This window comes from Bactrocera tryoni, chromosome 5 (genome assembly GCF_016617805.1).
Source record: "Bactrocera tryoni isolate S06 chromosome 5, CSIRO_BtryS06_freeze2, whole genome shotgun sequence".
Classification (NCBI taxonomy): domain Eukaryota; kingdom Metazoa; phylum Arthropoda; class Insecta; order Diptera; family Tephritidae; genus Bactrocera; species Bactrocera tryoni.
In genome coordinates, this window is record NC_052503.1 from 13999412 (window position 1) to 14019219 (window position 19808).

A 19808-nucleotide genomic window follows, 5' to 3' on the forward strand; every position below is an offset into this window, starting at 1 on the left:
CATACATATATCCAGTTTTCACAATAAATTTTTAAGCAAATATATTTCTAAGTTTTCAAAAGTTGTCTCAAACCAACTTTATGCTTACCCTAATGCATACGCCTCTATATCACGTCAAAAATTTATGAATAATTTAATATTATTTAATGCTTGACCTCAAGAGACAGCAATTCAGACATTTGAACTTCATATCATACTGATAGCAATGCTGTAATTCAGTACATAAAGCGGCCCTCAAGTGAGTGCTTCGACTCGTTAGACAATAACACTTCCGCAACTCTTCGTGTGCCTATTAATTATTGAATATTTGTGTAACATTTTCGCGCTGTCTACACTCAAAAGCGATGCTTGAGACTTGCTTGATAACCTTGACATTAGCAGGTGTTATAGCTGGACTCATATACGGGTTTCTAACATGGAACCTCCATTACTGGGAAAAGCGTGGCATAAAACAAGCGAAATCCTATACGTTTGTGGGCTCATTTCCCAGCACATTCTCGCATCAACGGAATATAGCTTATGATTTCGATGATATTTACAGGTAAGTTGGCAATTAATTGAAAAAATATATATATTAAAATATACTTCCACTAGAGCTTATAAACAAGCCGAGAATTTTGTCGGGGTTTTAATGATGCGCACTCCAAAACTGTTAGTGCTGAATCCTGCTGTGGTACAGAAAATTTTCGTTACGGATTTCCAAAATTTTCACGATAATGAGATTTCACAAAAAGTTTGTATTTCTCATTAAATATTTATTCACGCACTTTTGTATAAACTTTTGTTCTATCCCCTTTAGGTCGACGAAAAGAGTGACTTTATTTTCGCTAATAACCCATTTGTATTAACTGGCTCTAAATGGAAAGAGCGTAGAATGGAAATCGTACCCGCTATGACACCAAATAGAGTGAGTTATTTAATGAGAGGTTTTGTTCTCTAAACTATTTTTTGGTATTGATTCCCTGAAACAGTTTCACAGTTAATTTTTTTTGGTATATTTTTATTGAACGAGACAAAATCGTTGACTTCGGTTGCGTCATTCCAAAAATTTCTTTGATCGTTCAGTTTGTATGGCAATTATGTGATATCGTGATTCGATCTGAAGAGTTTCATCCGATTTTGTAACGCTCTTTTGGAAAATAATCTAATCTTTGCCCACTTTCATGATGACTTGTAGTCTTATAAGAATATTTTCCATACATGAACTTGATTTCGATCCTTCAGTTTTTGGGGCACAGTGATGCGATATCGGCGGTTCCGGCAAATAATCAGATTCTTGAGTAGAAAAGCACGTCCCAAAAACTGAGATTAAGTTAGGTTCGATGGCTAATCTAGAGATATCGCACGTGGTGTGCTATATGTAGTCCTTTGTGAAGCCATAGAAAAGAAGAATTGCTGTGTTCGAACTTTTTAAATTAGCAAAACGCTTAGCACCCTAATTTGCATGTGTTTCTAATTTCCATATTAGGTATACGCTCCTAAGTGCTTAAGTCTTAACCTCCCAAACGCAGGACAGTCACGAAGGAAGTATTGAGTTGTTTCCACTTCACCTTCTTCTGTACAGGTTCTGCGGACGGCGTCTGGTAAGAATCCCAGCCTTACAGTATGGACGCCAATAGAGCAATATTAAAACCCCCACAACTAGGGAGAGGCTAGCTTTTCTGCGGGCAAAGAGATCAACTTGCGTCGATCTTGGGCTAATAGGATTTTGCAACAGCACATGTACCGATGGTGAGCTAGTGCTGGCCAAGCTCCAGCTAACCTAACCTTACTAACAACTGAAAGACTTATTTGCATATAGACGTTTAATTAACTCAACCCGTCATGCCGATTAAAAGTTCTTTCTAGCTGCTAGAAACTTCTTCAAATTTTTAGAAAAGCTTTCCTTATTTTTGACTAATCGAAATTGGTTTTGGTTTATATGTATAGTAAACAACAATATGTATAATAAGAACAGATTACTTAATCACTTTTGTCTGTAGAGGCTGGATCATAACTGTGTTACTCGTATAATATATTTCTCGTCGGCACCAGACAGAACTCAATGCTCCAACAGAGCTGACGGAGTAGTTCAAGTATCCCACTTCGCTAGTCTCTTGATTTGACTCCAACTTTTTTGGACTTTACTATATATATTTCGATGTCCAGATTCCTTCTTTAGGATAGAGTAGATCGAATTTTCCATTGATTGCCTTGTGAATCCCAGTCGATAGCATTCCTGGTGATTGCGTCTGGATTTCGTCTCAGAACATACCGCATTTTTTTTGGAGAAATACGGCCCATGGGGGTGTTTTATTTGTGCGTGACTATAAATTCGTGTTAAAGACGGTGCCGAGCCAGAAAATGCGGCAAATATTGCGAAGACATCGGTTAGTGAAAACTTGCAGCTTTCGAATGTCAGAGGCTGCTAGATTCCAGGTTTCGTAGCCTTATAGAAGTGTAAACTTAACATTGGTGTTGAATGCTTTTTTAATAGCATATTTTCTTTAGATTCGTTTGGGCTACAGTATCATGTATCCAGCTAAGTGCAAAAATGTTAAGCGTAGATCTATTTCAAGCCGATTTTATATGCTCAAAACAAATATTTGTCTTCAGGAGATGGCTTAAGAAGAAGTTGGGTCCTCATTTGCCAAGGCAGATATGTAGATATGTGGTGCGACAAAGAATCAATGACTATATATCATATACAGTTAGATTTGGAAAATGAATTTCCGTTAACATTTCCTCATAAATCAAAATTAGAGCGCTTATAATACGGAAAATGACAATCACTTCCTGACTTTGTCATGTGAAGTTTTTATAATTTTTCAAGACTTTAATCTAACACTTTCAGATAAAAGCCGCCTATCCAATCACCTTGGATGTATGCCAACGTCTAATACGCTACATCAAAGAGCAAACTAAGATTAGCGGCACCGAAGGTTTGGACACCACAGAGGTAAAAAATTAAAAATGAAAAAAAGATTCAACCCATATAACGGTATTTTTCGCAGCTCTTCTTGCGCTACACATCCGAGGTTGTCAGCGAATGCGTTTTGGGCATTCGTGCAAACAGTTTCGGCAACGAGTCATCGCCAATTTATGCCAATACGAAAAAAATATTCAGTCAAACCTATATTTTTCGATTTTATCAACTGCTTAACGGGTTCTTCCCCGCGATGGATCGTTTCTACAAAATGCGTTTCTTTCCCAAAGATGTTGAAGATTTCTTCATCGGCATAACGCAGAAAACAATCGATTTGCGGCATAAGCAAGATGTGGAAAAAGCCGATTTTATTAATTATATGTTGCAACTGCAGCGGAAACGAAATATATCCACGCCGGAGGTAACGTCGCATGTGATGACCTACATAACTGATGGCTTTTTAACAACAACAACGGCTATAACACATTGTTTGCTGCTGGTAAGAACTTTACAGGTGTATGTGATTTCTGAATAACACGAAGATAATGATCGATTACGCTCTTGCAGCTCGCACGCTACGAAGACAAACAGCGTCAATTACGCCAAGAAATTGCGCAGAATCTGGATGCAGATGGCAACTTGAGCTTCGAAGTGCTCTCGGATTTGCCATACTTAGATGCTTGCTTACACGGTTTGTATATAATATAGTACATATGTATATATATAGTACATATATTAAATAGCTAATATACTTATATAGAGGCCTTAAGAATATTTTCGCCGATACTCTTTAACAAAAAGCTGTGCACGAACTCTTGTGAGCTGGTTAATAAAGACGGCAGTATTTTGAAAGTGGAAAAAAATGACGTCATTTTGATACCAGCACACTCCATACATCACGATGAAAGCATCTACGAGGAACCAGAGTTATTTAAACCAGAGCGTTTTCTACCCGAAAATGGTGGCTTAAAAAGTTTTCGCGATAGGGGCGTGTTCTTGGCGTTCGGTGATGGACCACGTGTGTGTCTAGGTAAGTGGTAATGCTTGTGGAGAAATTGTATATACAGAATATTATATGAGTACGGTAAGTGGCAGGTCATACGGTTTCCGGAACTCTAACTTCTTTTATAACACTTTCTTTTTGAATACTAAACTCAAACCGTCTTACTTTGCTAGCCTTAAAACAGTTCTCTATAATTATAGTTATTGTTTCTGACGTGTATGAACTCGTGATCAGACGAATAGTCGCCACCAGCTTCGGTTTGACATGGCCAGTCACCTAAAGAGTTGTTTCGAGAGTAAGAGAAAGAGAGAGAGCTTTATGAAACTTTACTTTGGAAAAACTGTGGAAGATTTTTATGTTGCCAACTTTTCGTCCCACATTTGCATACCTACTTTTTACACAAATATCTTAGATCTCAGTAACACTACCATAAACTCTGTTAGCAGCAGTCAGTTTTCGAAATGACAACTTCAAACGATTTTTAATTGTTGTAAACAGACTGGAGAAAACAAAGACTGGAGACTGAGTATATTCTATATACTAGTCCACTTGTTTAATAATTAGCAATTTATCGAGGAAGAGAAAAAATGAAAGAGAGCAACTTATGTCACAACCAGCTCTCAAATCGATCACCGTGAGAGAGCAGTGAGGACTCCCCAAAATATGTAAAGCAAATGTTTTCAAACCCTATTGCAAAGTTCCCGATCTCTTGGACCATATACTAAAAAAATCAGAAATAATAATTATAAAGAGCGTAAGTGATAAAGAGAAAGAGAGAAGTCTAAATCATAATCAGTTCTAAGCCAGCATTTGAGAGAGAACTCGAGCCGCTTCAAAACAATTAACACATATTTTTGCATACCATGCTGATTTCTCATATCTTGGACCCTGTGTCGGAATTATTTTTAAATAATTTTATTTTTTTTCTCTTTTCTATTGCAGGCATGAGATTTGCGCACACGCAAAGCAAAGCAGCAATTGCCGAGATCGTGAGAAATTTCGTCATCAAGCCCAATCCTAAAACCCGTACGGACAATACCTTAACTAAAGATAGCTTTTTTGGCAGCTTGGAAGGTGGAGTTTGGCTCGATTTTGAATCCATTGACTCGAAATAAATATGTGTTGAGAACTACTAACTATATTTAAGTACACGTACATATTCATAATTGTATATAAATAAGATTTCTTCTCATAACTATTGTAAACTACGAGCTTTCAGCTTTTCTCCCTCTGCTATCTAACCTTCACTAACTCGCGTCCCTTAACCCTCAAAGGCACTAGTTTTGCCAAGTGGACACTTATTTGTCAGTTAACATAATGACAATTGCTATGAAAATGACTGCGTATTAATTGCTGTCATATTAAGTGGAGCCAAGCAGCCGGCGCTCGACACACACCGCACGCGCCACAGCAGACAGACTGGCGGCTGGACAGCTATAATTGGCAACATGGCAATGTGTGGGCTCAAACAGCCGATGCAAACACAAGATGTCTGATAAAATGTGCATTATATAATACTCTTTTTCACAATATTGCTTTGCAATTGTTAGCGCGAATGACACAGCAATGGAGGACAATGAAAATGTTAAGTACAAGTAAAAAATGTTGAGCTTAACATGAATGACACTTGTAAATAGAGTTTAATTAAGGCATTTTCCGTTCAATTAACCGTTTGACAAAACTGTTAAAAATAATTTAAAGGGTTTGGAGGTTACTTTAGTTGTTGTACCGATTATCTAAAACATGGAGAGTGGCGAATCGAACAAATAAGTAGCGTAAACTTAATATGCTGGCTTAAGCTGGTAAAGTTGGAAAAAGGGAAAAAATACGACGTGAAGTTTTATGGTTTGAATTGTACTCCACATTTTTTTAGAAAGAGTTTTCGAGCAAAAATAATAATAATTAAATTCCACTTATCATAAGTTTTGAGAAATATATCCATATATACTACTTCTATTTCAAAATAAATACGGAAAATTTATGATATCGGTACTATTTTGCCTTTAATAATTGTCAACACTTGTGTTAGTAAGTTCGGTTAGGTGTTCGGGCTATATATGTGAGGCTACGAATAGTCTCACTTATACTACTAGAGACGCCTGTCCGTTGGGGCAGCTAATTGACAGATTTGTAGAAGACAAACGCTGGACAGTGCATAAAGTGGCTCGATGTTTTTACCCCATATTCCCACATATAACTTTGGCAAGTTGTGTCCGCCGAAATCTTTAGCGTCACCGCGTGAGTGTCAAAAGGACATTGTATAGAGCAAGTAATTCACTAGACCTCTTACGCTCTACTCTGCGCAAGAACCACAGTGCTGGCTTGACAAAAGCTTGCTTAGCTCGCGCGAGGCTCCAAAATCCAACGTTAGAATGCACGAAGACAGGAAAACACCGGCTCTGTCCCATCCTGATAAGGATTTTTTCTTTTGTCTTGCAAGCTCATCCACTTTACAGTTTCCAACGATTCCGGTCTCCCCAGGCACCGCGACAAGTCTAAAATGGAAGTAGCTTGATGCTACTGCCATAGAGGTCATGTAATCATTAGCCAGCTTTGAACTTGTAACGCGTTTTTCAACAAGGACGCTACAAAAGTAGACCGATAGGAACAGCAAACGACGGCATATTTTTTCCCGTTCTTTTAACATTCATCTTCAATAAGGTTTGCCATTTTATCATGGAAAGATATGCAATCCAACAACAAGTTGAAATTTACTACCGAAATTCGGAGTCAGTGACCTCAACTTTTAGAGCGTTACGTCCAATTTATAGTCATCATAATCATCCTGTCAGATCAACAATTAAGCCTCTAGTGGAAAAATTTGAATCCACAAGCATCCGTAGTGTCCAGAATATTGCTGCCACTAGCTCATTAATTTATGAAGACCCGAATAAGTCTCAAGCGTTGAGCATCTCTGTGACGTCATTGTGGCAAATTTTTCGAAAAGATCTTGGCTACATCCTTACAAGATCACATTAATGCAAGAACTGAAGCCACTTGACCACCAAAATGTTCGTGAATTGGACTAAGTAACAACTTGAAAATCATCCGGATTTTCATCAAAAAATCATTTTCAGAGATGAGGCCCATTTGTGGCTGAATGATTTCGTCAGTAAGCAAAATAAATAAAACACACTCCATGAGTCACCACTGCATCCCCAAAAAAATTGGGGTTTGGTCCGGTTTATGGGCCGGCGGCGTCATTGGGCTGTACTTTTACCGTGATGATCCAGACCGGCACGTTACTGTGAATGGAAATGGCTACCGCTCAGTGATAACCGAATAAGTATTTTTGGCTCGAATTTGGTGATATGGACTTGGACAATGTGTGGTTCCAACAAGACAGCACCACAACCCGCATAGCGAATATCACAATCGATTTATTTAAAGCCAAGTTTGGTGAACGAAATGACCTAGTCAATTGGCCGCCTCGCTCGTCGGATTTGACGCCGTAAAACTACTTCCTGTGGGGTTACGTCAATTCTATGGCCTATGCCAACAAGACAGCGACGATTGACGAACTTCGTACGAATGTCGAATGAGAAGTTGAAGACAAAATTGAGTCAATACTATCCTCAACTGCCATATTTTCCGGATGGAATTTCTTAGACTTTAATTATTGCAATTCGCAAGAGAACATATGAAATGTTCGGTAACACTCGAACTCAGCTCTTCCTTACTTCTCTGCATTGTTTTTACTCAAGATAAATTTCTAGAATATGTAATTCATTTGACAGCCGTCTTGACAACTATCCCACCAGGAAGTACCCATATATGTATTTAAAAAACATGCTATATTCACCTAAAACCGACAATATTTCCGTCTGATATATATATACGGTATATTTTTAGAGGTTTAGATACACGTTTTAGTTATTGGTTGAAAAGTTCAAGTTCGCCGACCCCGGTGGGAGTATTGGTGATATAAGGTCGCCAAAAATTAATTTTTCACGAAGAAAAGGTGCGAAATGCATTACTGGAAGCAATATAAAGAACAATTTGCTTGGAATGTCTCTTCAAAGCGAAATTACGTCACTTAGCGCATTGCAAAACAACTCATCCAATTAGCTTAGAAGAAGCAGCATAAACATCTTAATTATGCCATTCCGATCACATTAATCGACGTTCTTGCGGACAGCTGTCATTGTCATTGTCATAGTTCGAATACGCATTTAACGATACTTTTGCGCATTTTACTGTTAATTTTACTATCATCAACAGCTGTGCGAGAATCTTAAGTAGCTGTTTGATGGCGTAGCAGCAGCAACAACAACAATGCCGAATTATATTTGTTTGTACAAGTACATAAATTACACAAACACCGGTGTAAGCAGATATTTAGGTGCATATGAAAATAACATACATACATCCATATGTGTTGTATTACTATAAATAGAGGGTCATCCATAAGGTGCATGGACAAAGAACTATCTCCGATCACGGTAAATCGCTTGACACTTAAGGAACTTTATACAAACATTATAAAACTTTTTTGTACCCAAAATCAATATTATGTTGAAAGTACTAACTAATCATCTTCTGCAGGATCGAAAGCCTCTCATTTCTTTGAGAAGAAACAAAAGCAATGGATGTGAATGACGCTGATAGCCGCAGCTTTCGGGTCTGTAACACTTCTGAGCCAACTTTTTATGAAAATAGTGCGCGAAACAACTTTTCGGTCAACGTCAATAGCTAAAGAAGCAACAATAATTGAAAATATAAGTTTGAACGATCTTAAGTTTCAGGGAGATCGTCATATGGTCGTGCTAAAGTCGATTTATTAATCCTCATGGTAGAGTAATAATTTTATCAGCCCTCTAATCAGAGTCAAATCCAGGCATTGCAATTTGACTTCGTTGTTTGTCATTTTTTTAGACTGTGAACCACCGATTAACTTACTAAAGATCCCAAACACATTTTCGTCCTAACTACTGTAGCAGTTTAAACTCCTATCTATCCAGAATGGATGCCGACATACAAATCATAAGTACTTGCTGCTTTCAAAGAGTCCCCTTAAGACACTACACTTTTGCATACCCTTATAAAACCACTCACTTAACACCCTTTCCGCCCGAACCTTTCGAAGCAGTTTGATTTCTAGACCTTACACTAAGTGAATTCGACACAATTCATGTACTTTCCCAAGAACCAGGAATCAGGTACTCTCTACAAAGCAACAACAACAACTTATTAAAGATTTTCCATTATAAAAGTAAATTACGTGACAAACAGTATCGAAAGTCGCGACCTGAAAAGCCGAAAGCTTGAGTTCATGAAAAGCTCTCTACATCAACAAAAACAACATATTATAGATTTCGGTATATTAATCAAGTAAGATCCGGACCGAAAAGTACCGAAAGACACGATCTAAAAAGTCAAAAGCTTCAAAGAACTCAAGTTCGTGAAAAGCTCTCTACATCAACAAAAACAACTTATTACAGATTTCGGTACCGAAAGTCGGGACCTGAAAAGTCAAAAGCTTTAAAGAACTCAAGTTCGTCAAAAGCTCTCTACAACAACTTATTGCAGATTTCGATCCATAAACAAGTAAGATATGAGCCAAAAAGTGCCGAAACTCACGACCTGAAAAGTCAAAAGATTCACAGAACTCAAGTTCGTGAAAAGCTCTCTAAAGCAACAACTTATTAAAGATTTCCGTACCGAAAGTCGGGACCTGAGAAGTCAAAAGCTTCACAGAACTCAAGTTCGTGAAAAGCTCTCTTCAAGTCGAATTAAGTTTATTTAATATGATAAAACTATTTTTTGTTATAAAGAGCTTTATCTTGAGCCAGATTTTCGAAGATTGTCGGATTATTTGGTCAACAATCTAAGCCGAATTTCGGAAAGAATTCTCGTCAAATAAAAATGTTTTCTATACAAGTACTTTATTATGTTCGATCAGTTTGTATGGCAGCTATATGCTATAGTAGCGCGATATCGACGGTTCCAAAAAATGTGCAAGTTCCTGAAGAACATATGCAAACTTTAAGATTGATAACTCAAACACTGGGGGACTAGTTCACAGATATTCGGTTCGAAAATATGTGGACCACCCTGTACTGGGATGTATGAGCCAATTCCGGCCTAGTGTGCATGTTTACCACCGTTAGTTGCTGTTGTTGTTGTGCTATGCACGTAATCAACATGAATTGTGTCGCAAACAAATTTGCACAACACAAAGTAAACACACAGTATGAACCAACTACATAAACACAAAATTTGTTGTAATGTATAATGTATGTAGTATTGCTTGTATTTTGCAAAGCTGTTGTTGTAGCTGCGGCGGTGGGGTGTTGCTTTGCGGTTAGAGCGGGCGGCGAATAGCAACAATTCATTAAATTAAGTGCCAGCAATTTGATGGGAAATCATGATACGACACAGAATTCAACAATCAACATTGTTGGGCAGCCTGCACAGCGCAAATAGCTGGGTGCGTGTGTGTATGTGTGTGTACAGCGCCTACTTTCTACGCAGACAAATGGCAGCACAATTGACATATGGCCAAAAAATAACAACACAGAACAATAATAAGTACAAGAAACTGTGGTAAGCAGCAGGCAGCCGAATGTCTCCAAACGAAGTGCGATATGATCGAAAATCCACTACTTAGTCATAAAAAAAGCGCACAATTTTATGACAAAAACTGCAACAGAAAAAAATAAAAATAAAAGAAAGCAACAGAAAAAAGTATCCACAAACAATCAGCTACTATATTTCGGCGGCCGACCACCCACCGACGTGGCCTAAGTCCTTTGGCATGCTCGTAGATGGCCAACACATTGGCCTCGTCAAGACTACGAAGCCAACGTGCAAGCCTTGAGATGACATGGACCATTTCAATGCTGATAAATCCCGCTGTGCTGCTGACCTGCTTAGACGCAGGCATGGCTTACTTTGTAATTGGCAAAAAAAAACCAAAACTACAGAACGCCAGAAGAAAAGCAAAGGAATAAAAAGTGGAAAAAGGTACGAGTTCGACGGCGAGAAGGGCGAGCAAAACACATTTGAGTGCAGCGCAATTATGCCTCCGAAAGATACTTACAAAAATGAAGTCAATTTCCTTTCCGCATAAAAGTGTAACGACACTCGCTCGCCGACGCCGCCGCAGCGCCAAACGTACGTACGCGCAGAGCAGGCGAAACAAAACGTGGAAACAAGTATGATTGCGGTAAGTAAAATGGAACAAAAGCTTAAGGAGCAATAGTTGAGAGTGCCAGCAACAAAAAAACACAAAAACAAATACAAAAGACACTGGAAAAAGGGCAAAATGCTAGTATACAAAATGACAAAAGGAAAAGAACACGTAACGGTAACGATAAACGGAAATAAAATCGACTTGCCGAGTGATGTGGGCGTGGGATGGTGAGCGCTGGCATAAGTACCGCAGCAGAAAGTGTGAAGCAGGCAAGCTGCTTGAGATTTTTTCCCACTTTCGTGTAACCTTTTTTCCTTTTTCCCTACACACGCTGTTTGTAAGCAGCACAGTGCTGCCATATTAAAAATACTCCTTTTTTCGTTTTCAGTTTCATTTCATCATTGTTTTTTGTTTGCGGCGCTTCACCCGTAAAGCAAAAAGAAAACGCCACGCATTGTGACACTGCGTTCGTCGTCAGCAAATGATTGTGCAGCTGAAGTGTCCAACTTGATTGTGAGCGGCAGCGGCAGAGAAAACACCACAATCCCAGGCCCAACGCAGACACGGTGATCGGCTTTAATGCTAAGCTCAGCCGTTGCATGGCGACTAAGTGGACGCCACGCCGGATATAACGGATAATTCGTATTAGTAGTGTAGTTAGTTGCCCTGGTGAAGGTATTTGCTTTTCATTTTATGTCAAGCCGTAAGTGACTCGAAGCTGTTGGTTGATTTAGGTCGTGCAACAAAATTTAATGGTGCGACATTTTGCAAAAACTTCAATTTGAAGCGGAATCATGTTTTTTCTGATATGTTATTATGTAAATACAACAAGAAATTCATTTAATTGCAAACAAAATTAATAACAAAAGCATCAATAGCTGTGTTCGATTCGCCAAGCGTTGGAGAGTAGTAAACAAGCAATGAGAAGAGCAAAGAGTTGTTTAAATAAAGTGGCGGCGGCGATAGCAAGCACAACTGTGTTAGGCTTCTTACTTTGATGGAGAAATTCCCCTCTGCTCGACAAAAAGCATTTCAGTGAATGCTTAGTTACGAGTCTTAAATTTTCTAGTCTTAAATAAAAAACTGTATTTTTAATTTAATTTTTGTGAGGAATTTGTCACATAAACTATATAAATTTGGTCCCAAAGATGTCAACTGTTTCATAATACATACAAATTTTATAGTTTGGCGTCCCTCACACCAGTTTTCATATCCAAGTGTTCGTTTGGATACAGGTCCGAAGAACATGTCGACCAATAAATTATAGCAATAGTTTAGCTATGAAACAGCTTTTGCGATGAGCCCTGTGTCATTATCTTGTTGATAGACTCATCGCAATGGCACGTCTTCTCTGAAGTAAGTTGGAATTAGGTCTTTCAAATTGTTTTTAAAGTAATAAGTGGTACCCATGGTTACTGAGTGCTTACTGAAGGCCCCACAAGACTGCAAACAACACACCACCACATATCAGCTTAAGGCTTCCATGCCTTATGTCTTGTTATTTATATTTTGAGGTGATTTGCTGAAGATGGAGGCATCTGTAGAAGTTCAGTTCAGTGAGGAAAGATCTTTGACCGTTATTCACTTGGGAGTGGCCTGAAACGATTCCTTTAGATATGGTTCAATGAGCACACGACTTCCGGTCTTAGACCAAGTATAACCTGGGTAGCCAAAAAACAACCGTTCGTACGCGGGCTAAAGTGAGAAGGCGAAACATCCCTTACTCAGGATTGTGCGCTGGGTTTGGGACGCGCCACGTAAAACATTACACCAATGAAAAGGAAACAACAGCACCATGTGCTAAATCTTGGAAAAGACCTTTCTAAATAAAGAGCTACTTTTGCCAGCGCGGAAAGAAGCTGCCTTTATGCCGCTATGTCTGAATTTGTATCCTCGCAAATCTAATACGTTTGTGTAAACTGACGTTGAGCAATACCAAAAGCTCCGGCAAGATCGATTAGGACCGCTCCAAGCTGTTCGATACCAAACGAGGTTTCAGACAAGGCGACTTGTTTCCATGAAACTTTTTCAACTTCTACTCGTAAAGAAAATAATTCGAGCTTCAAACCTAAATAGGAAAGTTATGATAATCGATAAAAGAGTGTATAGCTGCTGGCGTACGCCAATGATATTGATATCATTGGCCTCAACAACTGCGCCGCTAGTTCTACTTTCTCCAGAATAGCTGAGAAAGCGAAGCAAATGAGTCTGGTGGTGCACAAGGACGAGGCGAAATATCTCCTGTCATCAAACAAACGATTTGACTCTCACGTCACTGTTGACAGGCAAAACTTCGAAGTCATAGAGTGTCAGCCTCGAAATCTAAGGCAGAATAACTCTTGCCAACAGGTGCTTCTTCGTACTAAGTAATCAATTGAGAAGTAAAGCCCTCTCTCGACGAACAAATACCCTCTACAAGTTAGTCATCATCCCCGTCCTACTATATGGGGCAGAGGCATGAACGTTGACAACATCTGATGAGTCAACGTAGCGAGTTTTCGAAGTAAAGATTTTGCGAAAGATTTTTAGACCTTGGCGCATTGACCACGGCAAATATCGTATTCGATGGAACGATGAGCTCTACGAGATATACGGCGACATTGACATAGTTCGGCGAATCAAGAGACAGAGGTGGCTATAGGTCATGTCGTCTGAATGGACGAAAACACTCTAGCTCTGAAAGTATTTGACGCAGTACCCGCCGGGGGAAGCAGAGATAGAAAATGAACTCCACCCCGTTGGTAAAACAAGGTGGAAAGGGACCTGGCTAAACTTGGAAACTCCAATTGATGCTTAACATCGAAAAGGAAAAACGTCTTGCGTGCTGTCGTAAACTTGGCTATAACCTTAGTTGAGAGCTATAATATTTAGGGGCCCATTAGTTTATGTTCACTGGTACTCACTGCACTGTGTTTAAATAAATTTGTGCTTAATAAATTAAGAAATGTAAAATTATTAACTACAAATGAACTGAACTGGCTTCTCATCAAAACTTCGGTAGTTCACACATGTACTCGCCGCATAAATCAACATTTCTTAAAAACAATTTCTAAAATTTTACACTACCACCCACACACTTAATATGATAACTGTAAACATATATTACTACTGTAATACTAAAAGTTCGTAGAACTAGAAAAGAAGAGCCTTCCACTCGCTCACTATGTGCCAGTATATGCCGCTTCGTGCGCAGAGGCATCAATTTAAGAGTGACTGCCGCTGTAAAATAACAAAATTATTTGCCATCATTTCGTTTAAATTTGCTGTGTTAACGCCATTCCCGATAACTATGAACAAACATCTACTTTCAACTCTATATCTTCGATGGGCGAGCACTCAAATGTATACCAGCACAGCGCTCCAAATTCAATTTTGCCATGTTTGTTAAAAATTACGAAAAGTGAGAATTAAATAAACTCAACCGCACACAGACACCCACAGGCACGAGGGGGAAACCTCAACTATGTCTGCAGCTTCAATCAATAAAGTAGTTCACAACATCATTTGATCTCAGCAACACCGTTTGACGACCCTTATCACACACAAACAGCAACAACAAGCATGAAAGAAAAAGATACAGAAGAAGCAGCAGCAGCAGAAGCAACTATCAAACCGAAGCCAAACAGCTGCGACCACATATTTTCCACACTTTCAATCAATTCATGCATTACACACACACACACATACACACATGCAAACTTTTAAAAGCACATGTGCGCCATATATGTGATTGTAGTAGTATGTTTGTGTATTGGTATATGTGTGTGCATGAATTTTTCCTATTTGGAAGACTTTGTAAATGAAAGAAAACTTTCTCGCTCGAGTGGTGAGTGGCCGGATGACACACATAGATACATGACTAGATGGATTTTCAGATAGCTGGAGACGTGTATGTATAGCAATGAGTCGAAAGATGCCCTCAAGTTCTAGCTAAATTACGGTAAAATAAAACAAGCAAAAATGTTAACTTTGACGCTACTGAAGCTATAATACCCTTCACAAATGAAAAAAATTGCACACAAGAATCTGATTTTGATCGGTCAGTTTGTATGGCAGCTATAGGTTATAGTAGTCCAAACTGAACCATTTCTTCAGAGAGTATATACTTTGAATAGAAGTACTTGTGATATTTTGCTAAGATATCTTGCAAAATAAACAAGTTTCTCACATAAGAACTTCATTTTGATCGTTCAGTTTGTATGGTAGCTATACGCTATAGTGGTCGGATATCGGCGACTTCGACAGATAAGCAGCCTTTTATTGAGAAAGGCACGTGTGCAAAATTTCAATTTGAAATCTCGAAAAATGAGTAAACAGTTCAGATATATGCTGATAGACAAAGAATGAGAGGGAAGTAGACTCAGCTCATCATGCCCATCATTCCCATACGCTTAACTATTGTATATACCTCTGTTCAATAGGATCTCCGACATATCCTTCAAAGTGCTACAAACTTAGTGGCAAACTCAATATACCCTGTTCAGGGTATAAAAAAAGAGAGCCAAAGAAAAAAGCAGCAAAATCAAGAGCCATAAACGAGTAGAAAGCTTATATATGTATATATAGACCAGAGGAAGGCAAGAACCGCTGCGTCGATCTCCGAAGTGGTTACAGGAAGCGACTGTGTCGCTATTGAAGCCAACAAACTGGACGAACAATGGGATTGAGGAGGTGCACAGCAATGAAAATCTATGTGGAAACGGTTAATGGTGAAGAGCGGAAGCCTTGGTCGCCAAAGTAGCTGATTGATATACATATGTACGAATGTGCGCGGGTGGTTTAGTTGAACAATTCTTTCTTCCACTGGTAATGAAATAAGCGTACAGCGTAGCTATTTGTGTGCGCTCGCACGCACTATTGGTCGCCAAGCAGCTGCAATTTATTGGAATTCGGTAAACATTTTATTACCAGTGAATAAATGAGGCGGGTGATTTCGATGCCGACTACTGCTTAGCGTATATTGGATTTCATTCAACGATTTAAACGCGTATTTTCAATGCTCTGTGAGTACAGACTAACTAAGTTTTCAATTACTGCAAGTTCAGTGATTGTGGAGGGGTTAACGCACGTGTAGCGTTTTTAGGGGAATAGTTATGTAATGAAATTTGTACTGCTAAATATCGCTTTATAGATGAATAAAAAATATTATTATATTATTTTAGAGTAGGTTAGCTTATAATACGAAAGGCGCTTCGGGCGTTAATTGAATAGCGTAAGTAAGCCTATTTGAGGTTAGGCTAGTCATGGATATTCAAAAAGTTGATATTTCTTAATGACACGTTTCACTCTGGTTCAACACTTGAAGATTATCCAGGATTATTCCTCAAACTCACGCACTCCGGAGCCTACTGTAAGAGCTTTTCGCCCAAAACACGATCATAATAATGCTCCTGCTGAGCCCGCCATTCTCCATATACGGAATGCCACCAGAAATATTTAAAATAATATCTGCAGAGCGACAGGTAGTACTATAGAATAACGCCTGCCTCGCAGTCGGAATATTCCCTGAAGCCTGGAAAAAGCAACGGCTGATGCTAATCAGTAAGGGAAAAGGAGATCCCAACTTGAAATCAGCATACCGTTAACTTTGTATGCTTGACACAGCCGGAAAGCTCTATGAGAGGCTACCAGACTTGAAACGGCTATCAAGGAAGCTGGAGGACTCTCCCATAGACAACACGGCCTTAGACCCGACAGATCAACTCTAGGAGATACAAAATTCGTCACTGAAAGTGTAAAAGCTGCACAGCGTAGATGGCCAAAATACAAAAGAATAGTGTTGCTGGCGACTTTAGAGGTCCGGAACACCTTCAACAGCGCTATATGGGCGAATATGATCGACGTTATCGAAAAAAACTGTACAATCCACGACTACCTCAGAGCTTTGGTGCGGAGCTACCTTAGTAACTTCTCTACCAAACTAGAGAGGGATCACGACAGACAGCGGGCACGTCTGAAAAAGCACAAGGATCCATTCTAGGCCCAGACTTGTGAAACATCAGTTACTAAAACTCGAAATTCCACACAAATCGTAACTTAGTTGCCTAAGCGGACAAATTGACCGAATAAAAAAAGACACGTTACTCGGATGGCAACGTAGATGGAAGAATGAGAGTCGCGGCAGATGGACGGCCAGACTAATAAAAGACCTAAAATGATGGATAAGTCTTAAATTTCGAGAAGTCGAATTTTACACAACTCGCAAAAATTATAAGAAATGTCATCATCGAATGGCGTACGATGTCAACATCTATTGCTGACTTCGTAAAGAGTCATGATAGAGACAAGAAAAAATTAAGGCAGTACAACGGCAGCACCTATCAAAGCCTCAGGAAGAAAACTGTTACTTCTCTTTTCACTTACAGCCCTACATATGTGAACAGAGACAACTTTCATCAACTGCCTCCTTTCAAAAACTCTTTCCAATCAAAACGCTTTGATTTAGTTTTCAAAACTTAAAATTCAATTTTTGCTTTCCTTTAGGCGCGCCACTTCAACTTCCACTTGAATTACAAAAAAAACTTGGGCAAATCCCATAATTTCAACAGTGTATTAAAAAAGAAAATCAAAGTTTAAGGCGCGACTGCGTTGCCTCCAGAACGCCGTGGGAAAAGTTACCAAAAACTGTGTTTAAAAGAACAATAAACTTTATTAACTACATACATAAATATGTACGTGCTTTTAGGCACTCCAAAATGCAAAACAATATTAGCGAAACAACCGCATTTCCTCCATAAATATTTCATCTGCTTAGCATGTTCGTCAAACAAAAAGAAAAACACAAAAGCGTTAACTGCGCTTCCACCGAAGCTGTAATACCCTTCACAAATACATACAAAAGGTTGCTTACAAGAACTTGGCGCCGATCGTTCAGCTCAGTTCAGTTCAGTTTCTATGGCAGCTATATGCTACATGCAGGCAGACGAACAGACTTGACTACATCGACTCATCTCATATACTTATATTTTTTTAGGATTATCTCTTTCAAATGTTTACGTTCACGTTACGTCTTAAATGGTTCATCCATTGGATACAATTTTCGATGACTTGTTCGAGCCTTTCGACTGATAACTGGTGAATGACACGAGAGATGTTTTGCTCCAAGGCCTGAATCGAAGAGGGATCGTCTGCATGGACTTGAGGTTTTACATATACACACAGAAAAAAGTGTGATATCACACGATTTTGGTGACCAATATAACCAAAAACATGAAATTACCTGCTCAACGAAGTGTTCTCTCAATATATCCATGGATTGATGCGATGTGTGTGAAGTGGTGACAGATGATTCCTCCGGCCCACAAACCACACCAAGTCCTTTTTTCTGGGTGAAATGGTAGCTCTTGAATGTCTTTAGGTTGCTCTTCGCGGAAATTTTGCTTGTTTACATACCCATTGTTCCAGAAATGGGTCTCATCGCTGAATAGAATTTGGCTCGCAAACGTCGGATCTTCTTGGAACTTTTCAGGAGCATATATAGCGAAGGGATGTCGCTTGGGAAGGTCGAGCAGCTTCAGTTTTTGCAAAAGCTGTATATTGTACGCTTTCAATTTCAGTTCTCGACGTAAAATGCGCCAAGTCGTTCCATATGTTAGTTCGAGCGGCGAACGGCGCCGAATCGACTCTCTACGGTCTTCGTGTGCACTCCCAGCTACGGCTGCTATATTTTCCTCACTATGTGCTGGACGAGATCTATTTGGTCGAATATTAACCAAAACTGAATGCTGGATCTAGGAATGGATGATGGTGTTGCAAATAGTATCCTCATTCGGCTGATTATGTTGACCGTAAGTTGAGCGAAGTGCGCAAAACACATTCTCTACAGAACATGAATATTCGTAATTAAATTGAACGATTTGTAAAAGTTATTCAGGCGTAAGATTTCCACAATGAAATGCCAAGCAATACTGAACAAAAATAATAGCTTTTGAAGACTCAGGCATGATCTGTCGAAAAAGGACCCGTTGTATTTTGTATAGGGTTTCCGGTGATTCCTTCGTGGCAAACTTAATATACCCTATTCAGGGTATAAAAATTAAGAAGAAATAAAATAAAATGTCTCTGAAGACACAACTAAAGTATGGGCACAAACACGCCAGAGTGAACATATATTCATATATGAAGGAGAGAAAGTTAGCACTAAGATACTCTTCGGCTCACATGTAGCTATATAAGAATACACATATATACACTTACGTTAAATCTTTTCAGTTTGCTTGTAAGTTGATTGCGAATTTTTCTCAAATATTTCTTATAAATATTTATTTTCACGTGCGCTTTCAAAACCACAATGCGTAAGACTGAAAGGGAGTGAAATTATCTGAAGATTACGTACGAGAAATTTTAAAACTTTTATTAAATTTAATAAAGTATTAAAAATGTATATTTCTCTAAAAAACATATTACTTTAAGACCTTATACTATAAATTAAAAGCACAGCGGCATAAATCAATAAATTTCAGAAGTATTAGAGCATATTATTGAAGTTATTGGAAAATTAAAATATTTATTCAAAATATTAGTATTAATTATAAGCCCTGTTGTACACATTTTGAATTTACTTTTATTTTATTTTAATGATTTTTGCTGTTCATTAAAAGCAGTATTTTTGAAGCGTGAACAAAAGAATGAAATGCAAATAAACAACCTAAAAATCTAAAACACAGATTTTAGTAACAAGTTTATAAAATTGAAATATTTTCAACTGAAAATATTTACTTTTCTAAATTTATCATTGTATTTTAATTTATTTTTACATAGAACAC

At 38.6% G+C, this 19808-nt stretch overlaps 1 protein-coding gene across 1 annotated transcript; it reads left to right on the forward strand.

Moving 5' to 3' along the window:
* Window positions 1-203: 203 nt before the first annotated feature.
* Window positions 204-5900, forward strand: LOC120777410 (probable cytochrome P450 28d1). The gene is made up of 8 exons (XM_040108709.1): window positions 204-541; window positions 595-733; window positions 800-907; window positions 2834-2938; window positions 2994-3404; window positions 3473-3596; window positions 3666-3935; window positions 4851-5900. Exons 1-8 carry the CDS (start codon window positions 345-347, stop codon window positions 5021-5023), a joined length of 1527 nt encoding a protein of 508 aa, XP_039964643.1. The 5' UTR covers window positions 204-344; the 3' UTR covers window positions 5024-5900.
* The last annotated feature ends 13908 nt before the right edge of the window (window positions 5901-19808 follow it).